General features: G+C 49.2%; 1 protein-coding gene across 1 annotated transcript; it reads left to right on the top strand.

Moving 5' to 3' along the window:
- Positions 1 to 8918: 8918 nt before the first annotated feature.
- On the top strand, positions 8919 to 19733 carry LOC107108553 (tumor necrosis factor ligand superfamily member 10-like). The gene is made up of 5 exons (XM_015408999.1): positions 8919 to 9186; positions 16722 to 16868; positions 17456 to 17492; positions 18114 to 18224; positions 19001 to 19733. The coding sequence occupies exons 1-5, from the start codon at positions 8974 to 8976 to the stop codon at positions 19441 to 19443; spliced, it is 951 nt and encodes a 316-aa protein (XP_015264485.1). The 5' UTR covers positions 8919 to 8973; the 3' UTR covers positions 19444 to 19733.
- Positions 19734 to 19778: the final 45 nt, after the last annotated feature.

The raw sequence follows: 19778 nt of genomic DNA, 5'->3' as shown, positions 1-19778 counted from the left end.
TCTCACTGAGGATGTTCTCAAGAACAAGCTAGTGAGCATTTCAGCTGAGAATATCCCAGAACTGATTGTCTAACACTGTTGCTCCAGGACATAATTCAAAGACAACCCAGCCCTTTGCGCTAACTGGTTGGTTCCCACTGGCTGCTCAAGTTGGGGAGGGGGATCAGTGCTCTAGCCCCTCTCATCCCCCCAGCTTCATTGATCCTCCCCCTGTTTGGCTGCACTGATGAGGTGGTGTAAGACGGGAGTTCACACAGGCTTCAGAAAAGGCTGCTACACCCAAGGCAAAGTGGCCACTCAACCAGGAGTGGGATGCTTGGATACAGAGGGAAAAACCCGCTAGTGTTTTCCAGTCTGGTAACCATCACACAAAACTTGTGCCTCTTCCTCTTTTTTTGGCTGTTTTACCCACTTAAAAAGAACTTCTCTCTTTATTCTTAACTTTCGTCGGAAAAGAACTGTGCTCCAGATGTTTGGCTCTCAGCCAGGGGCTCCTAGCCAGTCCTGTTCTGCTGAGATCAGCAGAACATCTTGCTATTGCATCACAGAGAGAGGAACATGACTGTGCGTGAGCTCCAAACTGAAAGCAGCCATCGCTGGGATGGACAAAGAGCTGCCTCAGCTTGTGGGGCCTTCTTCTGCGAATAGGGTGGGGTGAGCATCTCCCAAAACTGACTAGATGCTGTAGCTAAGGGATATTCCTAAAGTCAACAGCACAACTTAATGTGCAAACGATGTTGCAGTATTGTTTGGTTCATAATGGCATACTGAGGACAGACAGAGGGATCCAAGCCTATTAAGAAGCATGTGAGTTATGCACAGTTTCCAGGCAGTTTAAGAAAACGAACAGAAGTTTGCATACATTATGCATGCCTTATGCATGTCAGTTAATAGCAAATGAATAAATAAAAATAGATCAAAGCAAGAGTTCTGTAATAGATCATCCACCATTATTGATTATTATTTACTTCATTTATTTTCTGCCTTTCTTCGCAATGGGGATCCAAAACAGCTTACATTGATTTCCTGTCCTCCATTTTATTCTCACAGCAACACTGCGAGGTAAGTCAGGCTCAAAGTATGTGCTGTGAGCTCAATGGGAAAGCATCTGCTTGGGATACAGAAGGTCCCAGCTTCAGTCCTGGGCATCTCGGGTTAAAGGAGATCAGATGGTAAGTGATGTGCAAGGCTTCCACCTGAGACCCTGGAGAGCCGCTGCCAGTCGGAGTAGACAATACTGACCTTGATGGATCAATGGTCTGATTCAGTAGAAGGCAACTTCATGTGTTCATGTATATGTGACGGACCTAAGATGTTTTTTCATTAGTAAATACAACAAACATTACATAACAACCATACTAGTTATCACGAAGAACTATAAAAACTGCTAACATCTGAATATTAAGGTGATAGTACTTCAAAAATATAGTAGATCTCAGTAGTACGCATTATCCGGGATTATATTAATTCCTGATAAATACTCCACTACAGGAGACCAAAAGGCTTGAAAATCTCTTTGATAGTTATATATATGACGGACCTAAGATTACCCAGCAACGTTCTAAACCCTTGCCTTTTCTGCACTGTCATTTTTGTCCCCCTTTTGTTCCTATTGCTTTGGGGGGGGGCCTTTTCCACATGTGTTTTGCTACCTCTGGGACTACTAGAGAGAGCAAAACACATTGGGAGAAATAAAACCCTGAAGCAATAGGGACAAACGAGTGACAAAAATGACAATGCGGAAGTGTGTTATACCTCACTGGCAGGGCCGGCTCGCCCACTAGGTGAATTAGGTGTTCGCCTCGAGTGCACCGGCCCTTAGGGGTGCCAAACTGCACCCAGGGCCCCCTGCCAAAAGCCCCCCGCCCCTGCCAAAAGCTCATGCTGCGTGCCCTGGCCACCACCGCTGCCTCTTCTCTCCCCCGATTCCCAACGTGGGGAATCCGCCGCCCAGCTGGGCTGCCCAGGGAGGAGGAGCCACATGCCGGCGGGACCCTGCAGGTGGGGGGGGGCTTGGCTGGCCACGGGACCCTCTCCCTCCCTCCCTCCAGTCGAAAGCTGAGCACCCAAGGCAGCGAAACAGCTGCCTGCAAGCGAAGAGCTCGAGGGAGGGAAAAGCTGCCTTCCTCTGTCCCTGGAGGCTGACAAACTTTCCTATCCCCTGTGAGTCACCTCCCAGTTGGTGGGGGCACTTCGCTTCGCAATTGCACGGGCGCATGGAGGGGGGGCACCAGAAGGTAGCCTTGCCTAGTGCGCAAAAAAACCTGGAGCCGGCCCTGCTCACTGGATGTCAGAATATGACAATAATTCCAGTGGAGTGACAAACATCTATTGCAGCAAAATAAACAGGAGGCTTGTGGAACCTTAAAGACTAATATGTTTTTTAATTCCAGAATAAGCTTTCATTGGACCCACTTGTTAGATGCTATGAAATGTCTGCATAGGGGACCCATTCATAGCATCTGAAGATGTGGGTTCTAGTCTACCCAAACTATTGCTGGAATACTTTTTGTTTGTCTTTAAATTGCCACAAGATTTCTGCTTAATTTTGTTAGAATGTAAGATATTGCTTCACAAACAACCTCTTCATTGGGCAAAATGGAAAATGTTAATCCAGGGGTGTCAACCATGCAGCCCACGGGCTGGGTTAGGCCCCTGGAGGGCTTCTATCAGGCTGTCTTCTGCTTCTGCTTTCAGTTCTGCTGCTGCTGTGTCAATGTAGGTTTGCAGCTTACAGATACACAGCTGAACAGCATACTCAAGATTGCAACAGCACAGACATTTTGATGCAATAATTCAGAGCAAGAGATGTCAGTTATCAGGCACTGTTAAATAAACAAAAGTATTGCAAGAGTGCTAATGTTTTAAGCATTATTTTATTTTAAGTTAAAAAAAACCTCTGTGTTTGTGTCCTTTATAAAGCTTATATCTCCACTACCTGGCTTTATTTATTTTATTTATTTATTGGGTTTCTAGCCCGCCATCCCCATGAACGGGCTCAGGGTGGTTTACATTTAAAGGCACTTTTACATTTTATGACACACATGGCCCGGCCCAACAAGGTCTCATTTGTGTCAGATCTGGCCCTCATAATAAATGAGTTCGACGCCCCTGGGTTAATCCTTCTCTCCACAAAAGCTGTGCTGAAAGGGCATAAATACCAGCCAACGAGACATCTCAGACTTCAGTCCGTAAGGTTGCCTGCATATTTAGCTCTTGAGAGGCTACATTACCTCTGAATATAGGTATTGGTATAACTATTGCTGTTGTAATGCATTTAATAACAATGTAATATATGAAAATGATTTTTATCAAGTTTTTACTGCAACAGTGTTAGCATGTTTATGAGTTACAGAGAATTTTTAGTCACCCTAAGTGAAAGGTAGCTCACATCTCAGGTTGCAAATACCAGTGTTTGCTGAGTCACATTCAAACACAGCTCTGACAGTACTTTCAAGATTGAAATGCAAACCGGACTGTAACCAGCAAGGCTTTACAGACTCTTGTGTTGACACTTACAGAAGATTATTGCAATGCTCAATAATAAAAGTGAGCATTTGAATGCAAAATACAATACTTTAGCATTTGTTATGGCAAAAAGGGTTCTTCTAAGCTGGTTTTGCACAGTTTCCCTGCTCTGTACCCATCAACTAAGGACAGCACTTAATGCAGGTGATGATGTTGGTTTTAAGCCCTGAAATGTATCCGTTGGTCTTTCTGGCCCCACAAGACTCTTGGTTGTATCTCCTGCAACAACTACCCCTCTGGAATCCATCATTCATGGCACTGAAGCTCATACCCTGCTGATGGCTAACAGCAAGTGCATCCTACCATGCTAATTAACTGCAAATTAACAAATTAGCTCAGGAGATTAAGTGCATGCCTGTCTTCATGCAATACATCTACATCTTGTCACTTAATCCTTGGGGAAAGGGGATGTTTATATCTCTGACATTCAAAACAAAGGGGAAAATACCCTATTTACTAGATCTAACTGATGCCACTGACCAGCATTTCACTGGCCTGGCTATCTTCTTTCTAATGACCCAATTTACTTCTTTAGAACTGTTTCAAGAATGTAGTAATACAAGCTAGGACAAAACTTGAAAAACTTGCCATCACCACCCAGAGGTAGGTGACTAATGTCCTACTGCCCTTCTGTGGAATTGCTTGGCAGCTGTGCTTTATGCCCTGCCTCTGATCGAGAGCGGATTCTGACCTGACCTGCAGGTTCATGATAGGACTGATGCATGCTTTGCCCTCTTCTCTGCTCTGACCTCCTGTGCCAGTCCAAGGCTGACCTTGTTGCTGGTTTGTCTTTCCTTATCTGCGGCAATGCTCTGCAGAGCCTTGGAAAGTCCTTCCCTGTAAAGCCTTCAGCCTGGATTCCGCTCAGGATATCTCTGTTCTATAATTTGGTTTCCATGATGCTGTCCTTGGACGGCTGTTTAGCTAGCCATCATGTTTATCACAGGCTCACTGCTAGTAAAGTTCATGCAGCTATGAGGGAACCTGGTTGTATTTAGTATCTGACTACACAGCAAAGTGCATTTTCACTCTACATCTGCGACTGAGAAGTGGTGAAAACCTCTTCACCACATGGCTGTACACTGCCCAAGACTGGTTTCCCTGAGGTTGTACACACTTCATTAAGGATAAGAGCTACAGCCACATGATGCAGGCTCTTGTCTGAAGCGCTCTGCTCCTCTGAATTCCTTCCCACTCCATTCACCTGCCATTTATTTATTTATTAGGTTTCTATCCCGCCCTCCCCAAAAATGGGCTCAGGGCAGCTTACATTTAAAGGCACTATGTGCCAGAATACATAAAACATATAAAACCAGATAAAAACAAGATAAAACAGTCATATTATTACAATTAAAGTGCTTAGCATAGAATTGATCTTCCAGTCACATTAAAGATGGCTTCCTGTAGATGGTCACAAGTCCCAATTCAGCCATATCTGTCATCCAATGAGTTGCCAGGGGCTTTGGGTCCCGCAGAGCCATTTGAAGCCGTACTGGGTCCATTTGGCTCCACAGGCAAGCTAAAATCTGCTTGCCACCTAAACAGGGTTGCGGTGGAACATTCAGACGGGCCTTTAGGGCATAGTGGTCTGACCATGGTACTGCCAAAGCAGTAATTCCGGTCCACTGTCATCTCAGCTGCGAAGATCAAATCGAGTGTGTGTCCGGCCCGGTGAGTGGGGGTCGTTATGAATTGGGAGAGTCCCAGCACCGCCATGGACGACACTAGGTCCGCTGCCTGATTGGAATCCGCGTCATCGGCATGGACGTTGAAATCACCCAAGACCAGCAGCCTAGGGTGCTCCAGCGCCCAGCCTGATATGGCCTCCATCAGGGACGGGAGGCTATTGGACGGTGCGTTAGGTGGTAGGTACACCAGCCAAATTGCCAAACTCTCCTCAGCCTCCAGCAGCAGACCGACACACTCGATGCCCGTGGTCTCCAGCGGCAGGAGCGCCCTGAAGGAGTAAGCCTCCTGAATGAAAGTAGCCACTTCTCCCCCCTGCCCCCTAGTCCGTGATTGGTGTAGGACCAAGAACCCAGGAAGGGCAAGCTGGGAGAGAGCTAGTCTCCCCGTCCAGCACCCAGGTCTCAGTCACACATGCCAGGTCTACCTCCTGTTCCAAAAGGAAGTCCTGAAGGACTGTGGTCTTATTTATAGACCTGGCACTGCACAACACCAATGTCGGAGGGGGGTTATTAGCCTTAGCCCCACTGCCGACAACCTTCGGAATGGGTATTTGGGATACCAATTGGTAAGTATGTTGTTATTGATGGAGGGTTGTTGAATCCCCCCCCCCAGTAGAATAAGCATAAAATACACATAAATATGCCTATCATTTACTGTATATGTGGAGTACACATGCTGGAAGTCATGCCTCTGAGACCATCAATGGCATCAATCTCAATAAAAAAGACACCATATAAAACCGCTTTATAAAAGTTTCCAGTGAGTGAAAAAGGAAAGTTTTACACTCCCTGTAGGAGCTTGGAAGTGATACTGTTGTCTTCATCTCTTCTGGAAATCAGTTCCAAAAAGGAGGAGCCACTGCAGTAACGGTTCTGGATCCTCCCCAGTTGAGAGCCAGTTTGGTGTAGTGGTTAAGTGCGCGGACTCTAATCTGGGAGAACTGGGTTTGATTCCCCACTCCTCCACTTGCACCTGGCTGGATGACCTTGGGCAAGCCATAGTTCTGATAAGCGCTGTTCTTGAAAAATAGCAGTTTCTCTCAAGAGCTCTCTCAGCCCCACCCACCTCACAGGGTGTCTGTTGTGGGGAGGGGAAGGGAAAGGAAGTTTGTAAGCTGCTCTGAGACACCTTTGGGTACTGAAGGGAGGGGTATAAATCCAATCTCTTCTTCTTCTTCTTGTCACTTGGCAAATGGCTAAATCTGAACTGCCATGCAGGGAGAGGCTATCTGCACATAAGTGGGCCTTGCAATACGGGGCTGTTTACACAGCTACTATAAGCTAAGCCTAACTGCTTTACAGGCCAAAGCAGCCATGGGTGTGTGTGTGTGTATGTGTACAGCAGATGCATAAATAGATTTTGTTCTTTCCTATCAAAATTGAGAAGGAACAGACTACAAGTTATAGTAGAATGGATGCCTGGAAGATGGGATATTTTACGAAGGCAGCCTGTCTTGTTTTCAAAGGAGTGGGGAGTTCTCATGAATTTTCACTTGTGTCATAGTGTAGGGGGGAGATCGGACCTTCCTTTCTGGAGGTGCTGGAAGAGGCAGTCAACTTCTGAATCTCAGTGCCAGGAGGCAAGGTTGGGGGAAGGCCTTGGTCTCTATCCCCTGTTGTTGGCTGTCCAGAGGAACTGGTTGGCCACTGTGTGAGACAGGATGCTGGACAAGATGGACCAGGGCTCTGATCCAGCAGGGCTCCTCTTATGTTCTTAATCCTGGCAAAAGGCAGGGAAGATCTCTCCCTTCCCCAGTCCGTTCACACCACCATTCCCTGGAGGGAGTCTCTTTCGACCCCGCACATATATGCCGTGTGGGTATCTGCTTTGCGGCTGGGAAGTACCATGGGAGGAACGTGAACAGCCTCTTCTCTACCTCCTGGTAAGTAAAGGTAAAGGTTCCCTTGCTCGAAAGACAGTCGAATCCGACTCTAGGGTTGCGGTGCTCATATCCGTTTCAAAGCCGAAGAGCCAGCACTGTCGGAAGACATTTCCGTGGTCATGTGGCCGGCATGACTAAACACCAAGGTGCACGGAACGCTGTTACCTTCCCACCCACCGAAGTGGTACCTATTTATCTACTTGCAATTTCTTGCTTTGGAACTGAAAGGTTGGCAGGTAGGCCAGTGCAAAGGACGCGCTGGCCCAGCAGCTACAAATACCGCGAGGGACGTTATTCGTGGCTAGTGGTTGTCTTTCCTGGCAAATGATCGGAGCCAGCTACAACGGAGCGATCCAAAAGCGGGTCGACTGTCTCTCGGATCAGGCTTGCTGGGCGGGGCGAAATTGGCTGAGCAGCCGGAGCGGCGCCTTCTCCTCCTCCTCCTCCTCCACGTGGCCGGGCTGCCTTCTTTGTTTATCCGGCGGGCTGGTGGGTCTGAACTTCGTCCGCCCGGCCCCCGGAGGCGGGTCCTAGTCTCAGTTCGAACCTCCTCCTGGCCCGGGAGTGGAGAGGCTATTGCGCGAGGAGAAGCAGAGCAGCTCCGGATCGCCTCTGGATGCCTCCAGGATGACCCAGGCAGCCCCGAGCCAGCCGTACTTTATAAGCTAAGCCTAACTGGTTTACAGGCCAAAGCAGCCATGGGTGTGTGTGTGTGTGTGTACAGCAGATGCATAAATAGATTCTTTTGTTCCTTCCTATCAAAATTGAAAAGGAACAGACTACAAGTTATAGTAGAATGGATGCCTGGAAGATGGGATATTTTCCGAAGCCAGCCTGTCTTGTTTTCAAAGGGGTGGGGAGTTCTCATGAATTTTCACTTCTGTCATAGTGTATGGGGGAGAATCAGACCTTCCTTTCTGGAGGTGCTGGAAGAGGCAGTCAACTTCTGAATCTTGGTGCCAGGAGGCAAGGTTGGGGGAAGGCCTCGGTCTCTATCCCCTGTTGTTGGCCGTCCAGAGGAACTGGTTGGCCACTGCGTGAGACAGGATGCTGGACGAGATGGGCCACAGCTCTGATCCGGCTGGGCTCCTCTTACGTTCTTAATCGTGGCAAAAGGCAGGGAAGATCTCTCCCTTCCCCAGTCCGTTCACACCACCATTCCCTGGAGGGAGTCTCTTTCGACCCCGCACATATATGCCGTGTGGGTATCTGCTTTGCGGCTGGGAAGTACCATGGGAGGAACGTGAACAGCCTCTTCTCTACCTCCTGGTAAGTAAAGGTAAAGGTTCCCTTGCTCGAAAGCCAGTCGAATCTGACTAGGGTTGCGGTGCTCATATCCGTTTCAAAGCCGAAGAGCCAGCACTGTCGAAAGACGTTTCCGTGGTCATGTGGCGGCGCACGAACGCTGTTACCTTCCCACCCACCGAAGTGGTATCTATTTATCTACTTGCAATTTTTTGCTTTGGAACTGCTAGGTTGGCAGGTAGGCCAGTGCAAACGACGAGCTGGCCCAGCAGCTACAAATACCGCGTGGGACGTTATTTGTGGCTAGTGGTTGTCTTTCCTGGCAAATGATCGGAGCCAGCTACAACGGAGCGATCCAAAAGCGGGTCGACTGTCTCTCGGATCAGGCTTGCTGGGCGGGGCGAAATTGGCTGAGCAGCCGGAGCGGCGCCTTCTCCTCCTCCTCCTCCTCCACGTGGCCGGGCTGCCTTCTTTGTTTATCCGGCGGGCTGGTGGGTCTGAACTTCGTCCGCCCGGCCCCCGGAGGCGGGTCCTAGTCTCAGTTCGAACCTCCTCCTGGCCCGGGAGTGGAGAGGCTATTGCGCGAGGAGAAGCAGAGCAGCTCCGGATCGCCTCTGGATGCCGCCAGGATGACCCAGGCAGCCCCGAGCCAGCCGTACTTCCGATCCGACAGCAGCGACTCTGCCGCCCACATGCTGGGCGACGGGCCCCGGGCTGAGAAGTACCGTCGGAAAAAGCGCTGCAGCCCGGTCTGGCTGGCCGTGGCCGCCATGGGCATCCTGGCCCTGCAAATCGCCTCCACCACCGGCCTCTTCGTCTACTTCACGATGTCCATCTCCAAGGTGAGGGGGGCGGGGAATCGGGCCGCGATCCGCAAAGCGCTTAAGCCCGGGGGAGGGGGGGGGAAGAGAAGATACCGAAGCTCTCCCTCGGAGTCCTGGACAGTCGCTTCCCAGGCCAAGAGGAGCGCACGCAGATGCTGAAGGCAGGAGGCCTGCTTAATCCTCCCGGGAGTGTGTGTGTGTAAGAAAACAGGGCAGACGGTGGCTCCTGACCTGACGGCCTTGCCTTGCCTGGTTACGGCAGAAGGCGAGAAGTGGGACAAACGCGGGGTTGCCGTCGATTTGGGAGTTCTTTTCCTCTGGCAGAAGGCCGCGAGAGCTCCGTCCGCCAGAGACTAGAACAGCCCTCCTCCCTCCCTGCTTTTGCCCCTTCGGAACTCCCAACGATCCCTCTTGGGCGGGGGGCGAGGAGGAACCTTCGGTTTCGGCCCCAAGACTCGCTTCCAAGCAGCTGTGCTGAAAATCGCAGCCCCAGTAGTCGAACGAGTCAAAGCACGTTTACGCTCAAATCAGTCCCGCGGCGGTCAATGTTTGGGCTGCGAATGGCGCTCCAAAGCCACTACTAGCCCTCCCCGGTCTTGCCTGCCGGCCCTTGGTTTGCGGCTCCTTAGAAACCAGCGTGAAGAACCGGCTTGCTGAGCCGTTCCTCAGGCTGGCTGCCTGGAGGTGATTCTTCTTGCGCCGCTGGAAAGGAGCCAAGCCTGTGTCGAGGGGGTGGGGCGGCAGTTTGCAGACGTGCGATTGCCCGCTCCATGGCGAAACTATCCCGCGATGTTGTTGTGTGCATTGCAGACCTTATTGTCAAGCGCGCCCTCGTGTTAAAGCTCCTCCCTCCCTCCGTTGGGTTAAACTGTGAAGTTCTTTGGAGCGGCGGCGATCCGGAAGGGAGAGGAGGAATGTTTAGAATCAGAGCGCCACTCCAGTCTTGCTTTCCAAGTATTTTGACTGGCTCGGCCAGGATCGCTGTGCTGACCTGAGCAGGAGCGGTCGGATAAACAGCCCTGTGGGAAAGTGAAAGCAAAGCCCTGCCGTTCCCACAGGACCAAACCCCTCTCCCCCTTCCTTAGAGGAAAAGCAACAAGGGTTGGTTGCCCTGGTTCAAGACCTGGATTTGGTTTGCAAGCCTGGCTCTGGAAGGTTTGTGGCTGCCTCAGATTTGGAGCTTGCAGTTTTTAGAAACCTGCCTCTTCAATCTGCAGAGGTGAACCAAAGGTAATTGCTCTGCTCAACCTTTAAGTCCCGAGTAAACAGCAAGGACTTTACTGTTTTGAAATCTTCGGGTTTTCAGATTGCCGGAGATACCCTGGAGGGTGATTTTCCAAGGTCTGCAGAAGAAACTGATAGCCCAGTTTATACCTAATTCGCTGAGTGAGAAAGTGCCCTCAACTGTACTTGAGACACATAAAATCTCCACAAGTGTCAGTTTGGCTTATCGAAAACACAGAACACACTGAGTAAAGCAAAGACAGACAATTTAGTTTTGCGTTTGCCTGACGTTGTGTCATAGTAACTGTTTTCAATTCCACTGCTCCCCTTGGGAAAATGCGGAGGCACAGCTCTTGAGCTAGGCTTCTCTTTGCAGAAGTCCCCTTGCTCTTTCGGAAAGGCCACAAGACCACCATAGACTACACAGGCATTTTTTTTTCATTTCCCCACATCTGCCCTTTGAAAGAAAAATATGTATTTAAATGCAACAAAATCCACTGTCTTTTGGATTCTGTTTGGACATTAAAAACATGCACACACATGTGCAAAAAACATACGGGAAGAAGCTCAAGGTTGCTGCAGTCTTCTTTCCCCGTTGGCCTGGCTTTTGAGAGGTTGGGAGAAGACTGGGTTCAGCTGAATGGGATCCTTCACAGTTGTGGTTCGAGCAATCAGCCCTTTGTGATGGAATGGACAGCAGATGCATAAATAGATTTTTTTTGTTCCTATCAAAATTGAGAAGGAACAGACTACAAGTTACAGTAGAATGGATGCCTGGAAGAGGGGCTATTTTCTGAAGCCAGTCTATCTTGTTTTCTAAGGGGGGTGGGGAGTTCTCATGAATTTTCAATTGTGTCATAGTGTATGGGGGAGAATTCAGACCTTCCTTTCTGGAGGTGCTGGAAGAGAAGAGCTGTCTCTCACCAATCAACAGTATTCAGGAAGCCAGATTCTCAGACAGGAGGAAGCCAATGTAGACCATGTGGATAAGGGTACCCAAGAATGTCTAGACAGGTGGATAAGAGCATGAGTGAGGTTCTGCAAACACGGATCAGTGACTTCTAGCGGCAAAGGTGGGGACCAGCATGAGAAGGCTGAGATATTACATTGTATTATTGAGTGGGGATGTTACGACCAGGGGCTCCTGGAAAGATGGGCTGATTTTGAGCTCGGAATCTACAATCAGTTCAAGTGAAACAAAACCACAGACTGCAGTCCTGTTCCCCTGGGAAAGGTTGTGGCTGCCCAAATGCATCGTAATAGAAAAGGCCTTTGGGTAAGACAGGCCCAGGTTGCACGTAGGATGTGAAGAAGCTGCAGCAGGTGAGATGCTGGGGGGGGGGGCAGGGGAACATGTCTGTCATCTTCAGTGGTGGCCTGCCTTGCTTGTGAATCTTTTGTACAATAATTAACCTCAGTGGGGAAAAACATTTCCTTGTAACTTCTTTGAAAAGGCCCTTACAGCTTTTGTGCATATTGTTGGCAACCTGCCACTCAACCTTGGGACACAGAAAGCTGTCTGTTTTGTTTCCTGTGTGCATGTTGTGGAGGTGTAGCATTGCCTCCCCTTTTCTAAAGGACAGGTACTGTCCATCTTGAATAGAACCACACCAGTCTGAAATTCACAGGGGACGTTTTTGCCAGCATAGAACAGCCATGACTTGTAGAGCTTCCACTGTTGACCTCTGCCAGTCGCCCAGGTACTGAAAGCACAAAGACTCCGTCCATAAAACGTAGTGGCCACATTGTGGCTTTGGATCTCTGAAAGCCAGTGAGTGGGGAGGTCCTTTAGTGCAGAATCACTGTGGATATTTGGTAGCTTATACTCTCAACCAACAAAGAATCAGACGAGACAGGGGTTATAAGTGGCAGTTGACCCAGTGAGGTCATGGCAGGTGCTGGGTCCGCTGGCACTGAGCACCCCACAAAACATGTATGACAAATTTAGACAGGGTTCAAAGATCCCTGTAGTAAACCGGTCAGCTCCCTGTACTGGCAGCCTCCACCTTCTCCTTATCTGGCAGTGGTGCAAGACCAGTGGTGATTCCACCGCAATCAGAGTCTAGCACGTATTACTCTGGGAGAAGATTGGTAAACAGGTAGGTGTTACATAGCCAGAGAAGGATGGGAGTGGCTGTTCCAGTTCCCCGAACTAGGCTTCCAGGCTTAATCTGGGTTTCATTTTCCCCTGAGCTGCAGCCAGTTGCGTGCAGGAAAGGGAGGAAGGGAAGTTCCCTACAGTTTAAGAGGAGCCCGTTGCAGGCTGGGATGCTGCTCAGAAGAGGGGCTGTAGCCTGTTACTGTCTTTGCTGCCTTCTCAAAGCTGAATGAGGCTGTGTTCACACATCTCTGTCGACCACTCCTTAGTTGTTGTTTCAGCCATTATACCTTGCATGTGGAAATGACCACTGCCAGTCAAGCACCTCAGACAGTTATTTTTAAATGGGAGGCTAGATCACACGTTTGAGCAGCAACTATTTAGTGATGGCTAAATGGAACCTCCATGTGCAGATGCAGTATACTTGAGAATACTCAAGTGGGTGTAATAGCAGGGAGAACTGTTGCATTCATTTTTTATTTTATTTTTGCTTGTTGCTTTCTTAGGGGCATCCTGTTTGCAAGATACAAGACCTTTAGTCTGAGTCTGCAGGATTCCTCTTGTGTGTATGAGGCCCGAGCCTGGGGGAGGGAGGATGTAGATCACCAATGTAGTATTTAGTTCTTTCTACTAATTACCCTAACAATAATTTGCTTCCCTGCCTTTGATGCCCTGGAGTTCCTGATGTACTGCCTTAGACCCTACAGCTGCTAAAAGCACAGAAACCCTGCTAGGAAAAAGGTGACAACCCTGGGGAAGAAAGTGCCACCCCCTCATCCTTCCATACATACATCCAGCCTGATCTCTGTCCTCTACCATATTCTTCTCTTCCTGTCTCTTTGGCCACGAACTGGGAGCATGTGCCTGCCTGCACAGCATGCATGGGGCTGAAGAGAAAGGCAAGCAGGAATTCTCTGGAAACATGTTGCCACCTCCCAGGGAATTAATGAAGGTTAGCATTGATCAGAGAATCTCAAGAGACAGAGCGTAGTGGATGTCTGAGATGCAATGTGTGCAAGAGTGGCAGAAAATACCATAAAGGTTGAAATTGTGTGCATAGTTCTTGATAGGTGGTTTAAAAGGTAAGAATATGGACTGGGAGGGGGGAAAGTATGCAAAATGGAGTGTTTGATTAACAGAATGACAGAAAGAGAAGTGTTCTGACTGCATTTTTATACAGTAAGGTAGAAAGTGAAGATACTAGGGATGTGATTAGGAAGGGTTGGACTCCCTGTGTTTCTTAAATTAAAGTTTGTTCATATTCATTTTCTTTTATAAACACAGCATCCTTGGTGGTTCTTTTGTGCCCTCAACAGTTTTGCTGAAACCTAAGATTCATGGTTTCAAGAGTAATGCTCATACTAGCTGAGCATCGATTCAGGTGGGGGTAGCCTTGTTGGTCTGAAACAGGAGGACGAAGTTTGAGTCCAGGGGCTCCTTTTAGAACAACACAGTTTTATTCTGGGTATGAGCTTTCATGTGCACGCACACTTCTTCAGATACAATGAAACAGAAGTCACCAACCTTTACATATAGGTAGCAGGTGAGGAGGATGTTGCCATGAAGGGCTAATTAGAGTCAAGATGCATAAGTAACTGAGCCGTGAATATAGCTGACTGGATGAAGGCAATTGGTAAGACCTGTGAATAGCAGCACAATAGCATACAGCGTAGTAAACGTAGTTTACAAAAGACGTGAGAACTGAACGATGTTAGCATGTATAGTAAAATGGAGGTGACTAGGCCTTTGGCTGAGGCAGTGGGGGTCCAGTGAAAAGGTCAACCTCTCCTGCTGTGCTGAAGTTCACCATCGCTATGGGGCGGGGCCCAGATTAAGTTAGACCTCAGAGATCCAGAGATTGTGTGCACAAATAGTGCAATCTGTTTTAAATTATTGTTCTTAATGGTTTGCTAATGTATTTATATTGCGGTGCCAAATGGCCCTGTGAGCCGCCCTGAGCCCACTTGCAGGGAGGGTGGAATATACGCTCAATGCTTTTGATGTTAATTGTTGTTAATGATTATTTTAAAACGAATTAAATTTTTTTAAAAAACTAAATAAATAAATAGTGCAATAAGAAACCAATATCTCTTTTAAGCCTTAGGGGTTCCATTGTCTTGAGTGGTGTAATAACTTGTAACTCTGCAATCTCCCATTCTAGCTTATTTCTGAAGTCCCTTTGCAATAAAATAGCTACTTTGAGGTCCCTTATTGGATGTCTTGGAAGGCTGAAGTGTTCTCCTACAGATTTCTCAGTTTTGTGATACTTGATGTCAGAGTTGTGTCCATTTATCCTTTGGCGTAGGGTATGACTCGTTTGCCCTATGTAGAGAACCAAAGGGCATTGTTGGCATTTAATGGCACATATAATGTTAGAGGATGAGCAAGTGAATGAGCCTGAAATGGTGCAGTTGATGTTGTTGGGTCCAGTGATTGTGTTGTCTGGGTGTATGGGGCAGCAAAATTGGCATCTGGGTTTACTGCAAGCTCTGGTACCAGTGTCTATGTTCAAACTAGATGTTGTATTATTGTGGGTGAGGAGCTGTTTAGGACTGGGGGGCTGTCTGTGGGCAAGAAAAAGTTTGCCCCCCCAGTACTTGTGAAAGAAAACTGTCACTGTCCAGTAAAGGTAAAGGTTCCCTTGCTCGAAAGCCAGTCGAATCCGACTCTAGGGTTGCGGTGCTCATCTCCGTTTCAAAGCCGAAGAGCCAGCACTGTCTGAAGACGTTTCGGTGGTCATGTGGCCGGCACGACTAAGCACCAAGGCGCACGGAACGCTGTTACCTTCCCACCTAAGTGGTACCTATTTATCTACTTGCAATTTCTTGCTTTCGAACTGCTAGGTTGGCAGGAGCTGGAACTAGAGACGGGAGCTCACTCCGTCATGCAGCACACTTGGGTCTTGAACTGCTGAACTACCAACCTTTGACAGCCTGCAGTTCAGGGTCTTAAACCACTTGAGCCACCGCAGCTCCCATTGTCCAGTAGAGGTTGTTAAATCGCAGATGATGCATTGAACTCCTTTGAGTTGAGAGCTGTATGTGACCACTAGTGGTGTTCTGTTATTGTCTCTTTGGGGCCTGTCTTGTGACAGGTTTTAGCGAATGGGGATTGAAGTGAATGTTGGTCCAGTGTGATCCTGCAGGCATTGTAGTTGGGGGGAACTGAAAGAGGCAGAGAAATAGATGGCACTTCAGTGAGGGAAATGTCACAGTGTCCTGGTAGGAAGCATCTCTCACTGTGTCAGCATCTGAGTTCAGAGGCAAGGGAGACCTATATTAGAAGGTGGCAGGCATCTTGCCCCCCCCCCCCTTGAGGACAGCTTATCCACACTGAGCGGAGACAGTCTCACCCGCCCTTCTGTAGGTCCTGTTTTGGCCTTAGTCAGGACTCAGCACTGTCTGCAGGGAAACGATGTGCTGACTCAGCCTCTCTAACAGCCGGCAGGCATGTCTGTGGCCCAGCTCTGGTGCACGCTCTCTCTCTCGTGCAAGCTTTTGTTTTTAAACACAAATGCACACACACAGAGTTCATTTCACAATGCCTGACCCAGTTCCTCGGGGATCACTGAAGAAGTGGGCTGGACGCCCAGCTTAAACCACAGTGACTCACTGCATTTTTTGCTCCATGCTCAGTAGATAAAGGCTCGCTCCCTCTGGGTCTTTGTTGCCTCCATTTGCTTGGCGAAAACAACTGCCCTCTTAGCACTTCCAGCTGGCGAATGGAGGGGGGACTTCCCTGAAGGGGGGGCAAGAGTAACTACAGCCTCATCTCTGGGACATATTTTCTGATCTGGGAATAATATGTAGGGGGCCTCATAATGCTCTATTTCACCCCTTGGCTGAACTCTAGTTGGTCAGGCCAGAGGCCGCAGCTGCCGCTGTCAGTACTTAACTTAGGGCCAGCTGTAAGGCAGAGATTTAAAGTGGGCTGCAGGCAGTATATTTGCATACACATTTGTTCATTAATTTGCAAGAGGCAGAATTGAAAAATCTCACCTAACTCTCTGACAAGGTAATTGTCTGCAGGCAGGAAATTGCTCCATGCTTCTACATCAGGGAATGATCTTTCACCTATGTGGAGTGCTGCATATTGGAAGATAAGCACCACTTCTACCCAGCAGTGGCTTCAACAGAGGGTGCTGTGAGAGGTGCGGCCCCTCCCCCCCTGTCGACAGGCAGGCCTCTTACCCCTCCCCCCTCTAATAGACTCCTTCCTTCTCCTCCCTCAGCTCAAGGCCCAGGCCCAGGGCAGCTCTGAGGAGGGGCACTGCCTCCTGCTCCTCAGCCGGATGCAGGAACTTTCGGACCTGGACGAGCTGATCGGCAACCAGTCCTGCCTCAAGCTGGCCAGCAACATCAAGGCCTATGTTGCCATGGTGAGCCTCGGGCTGGGAAGACCATGGCCACAGAACTGGGAGTGTAGCCATACAGGAGTGGGCTCCAGTCGCGCTCTTTAGCCACCTCTCTGTCCCCTCTTTCCGGTAAATTAATACTGGCATTCTCAAAATAATTGCCAGAGATCAGAGTTATCACATTTGGGTGTTGACCAAGGCATCAGAGCAACCCCCCCCCACACACCCCGACAATGATAGGTAAGGTTGCCAACTCCAGGTCAGAAAATTCCTGGAGATTCGGGGGTGGGGCCTAAAGATGGTGGGCTTTGGAGATGGGAGGGATCTCAGAGGAATGATGCTATAGAATAATCTCCAAAGCAGCCATTTTCTCCAGGGGAACTAATCTCTGGCATGTGGAGGTGAGTTGTAATTCCAAGAGATCTCTTGGTCTCACCAGGAGATCAGCGATCCAATAGGGGGGGAAGGCATCACAGATTTGGTGGCCAAATTTTTTTGTCTCAAAACCCAATTAAATCAGGAGACCGGCATCATCCCTGCCTGTTAAATATATGTCAGTTTGGGATTACTCGAACTGAAGGAACGTTCTCTGTGCTTGTCTTTCCTTCCAGGTGACGGACAGCGTTATTCGTAAGAGTGCTCAGACTGGTGAGTCAAAGCAGGGAAGGTTGGGCAGTACGGCTACATAGGTTTTTTAAAAAATCATTGCAGAAATCAAATTAGGAGCAAACTGAATTCAAAGGACATTTGAGCAAAAATGTCTGTCTGAATAACGAAGGCAGGGAAAGACAAGTTCTGCTTGGAGAAACCTGAGACTGGCCGGTCTTAGGTTTCTCCAAGCAGAACTTGGTGTGGACACACCAGAGCTGGCAGGTTGGGGACGGAGAGAGGCAGTTCTTCTGCCATGTTCTGGAAAGGATTCCACCTTTCTATGCCCCTTTCATCCTCTGGCCTGAATTTTCAAACACAAAAGCCAGCAGTAGCCGGCAAGTTCCTTCCCTTCTCCCCCTAATCAAGCTATGATGGGCCAGAGTGCTTTGAGGAAGCAACAGTTCCATTCTGCTTCAAGGAAGACCACACCCTGACCCCAAAGGCACTAAGTCCCCTGTAGCAAGTGGCTTCTCTTAGGGACGGAGGATTTGGTACCCAGGGACAAATCCTCATTCCTCCTATAACACTTGAGCTATTCCCCCCCCCATACCTCATGCAACCTGTCCTTCCTTAATTTCCAACACACTCAGGTTGACATCTGTCTCTCTCTTGCTGCAGATACTTCAAACAAGCCCGCCAACTCTTCCAGCGGGCAGCTGGTGATCAGACAGCCAGGCAGCAAACCTTCCGCACACCTCACACTCAGGGGGTGGAAGCCATCCCAGGCAGGTGAGTGACAATCTAAAACCAAAGTGGAGGTGGTCCGAGGGGATCAAGTGGAGCCCACGAGCCCATGTCAATGTACACCTCTCTCATGTACGTCTGTTATAATTGGAGATTTCCCCAGCGTGAGTTAATCTTCAGGCTTTCACGTTGCCCTGGCAGAGTCCCTGTCTTAACACCGCAGAGGCTCCCTGGCTTTAGCCCACTTGTCAGGTTGGTCGGCCTCTACCTTCCTTTGCTCTGCTGCTGCTGCTTCCACTGCTCCAAGCCAAGGGTGCCTTGCTGGAGGCAGGTCAGAGGTCAGTACCTTTGTCTTACTGCTGGACTCCAGGCTTTTGCATACATCTACACTGTTGCAGTGACTCCGGCAAAGGTCAGTTAATGGGTCTTCTCACTATGGGTTTGTCAGCAAGCAGCAGTGGAAACAGCAGTAGCTGCCATTACTGAAGTGAAGGCACTGAGACCCTTGTCAAGACAGGAGGAGAGAGCTGCCCCTGGTTCCCCATGGAAGTTACTAGAGGAAGTTACTAGAGGACCCCTCTGTTCAAGTTCAAAGAGAAAAGAGAGAGAGGGAAAACCACTTCTCTCATCCATACAGGGGAGCTTTCCTGCTCCACTGGGAAACAGACCCCAACATGTAAAAGCAGCTGTGGGCTTTGAAGTTTCAAGGTCCACCTTACAGAGGTACCCCTGTCATCCATCATGCAAGTACAGCCTATTCTCTGCATGGCTGCACAGACATTGGCCTCCCTGTGACACCTCTCTTTGTGTTCTCCTTGCAGGAAGCCCGAGCCTCTTTGGGGAGCTGCCTCAGTCCTGCCAGCTCCCAATTCCCTACTGGGCGCATAAAACCATGCATTCACACTTGCAGAACCTCACCTACCGGGAGGGCAAGCTGCATGTAAGCCAGGCAGGCAAATACTACATCTATGCCCAGATCTACTTCCACTACCCCACAGAAGGCATGAATTCCCAGGCCTCGGGCCATCAGCTGGTGCAGTGCATCAACCTCCAGAGCAGCAATGGGCAGACCATCCCACTGCTGAAAGGCGTGGGCACCAAGTGCTGGGCACAGGATGCCACCTACGGGCTCCATGCTCTTTACCAAGGGGGCCTCTTTGACCTCAAGGCTGGTGATAAGCTCTTTGTGTCTGTCTCCACGCTGGACATCAACTACCATGATGAAGAAAGCACCTACTTTGGAGCCTTCCGTCTTGATGCGTGAAGCAAGTGGAACGTTTTGCAAAACAGTCTCCTGCTGGAAGGCATCAGCTGTAGTGTTGGGCGGGTCATTACGTTGCCCTTTCCACTTAGGAGTGAATGTATGGGCATCTGAACCAGGTGCACTGGCTTATCTTAACAGACAATGCCCTGTGTCAGGGCTCCTGCCTACTGTTGCTGCATAACTTTGTAGGCTCAGCATCTCAACATTTTCTCCATTGTTAGTGACTCTCATCAAGATTGCTGCCCGGAGGCAAGAGACAGGAAGTAAGGCCTCTTGAGACCCAAAATCTCCACTCCCTTCTACAGTGGGAACATGGTCCTCCTGGGTAGAGAGGA

The sequence above is a fragment of the Gekko japonicus genome, unplaced genomic scaffold (assembly GCF_001447785.1).
Source record: "Gekko japonicus isolate JY-2015 unplaced genomic scaffold, Gekko_japonicus_V1.1 scaffold19, whole genome shotgun sequence".
Taxonomy (NCBI): Eukaryota; Metazoa; Chordata; class Lepidosauria; order Squamata; family Gekkonidae; genus Gekko; species Gekko japonicus.
Note: the sequence above shows the minus strand (reverse complement) of the source record. Positions and strands in the feature narration are given on the sequence as shown.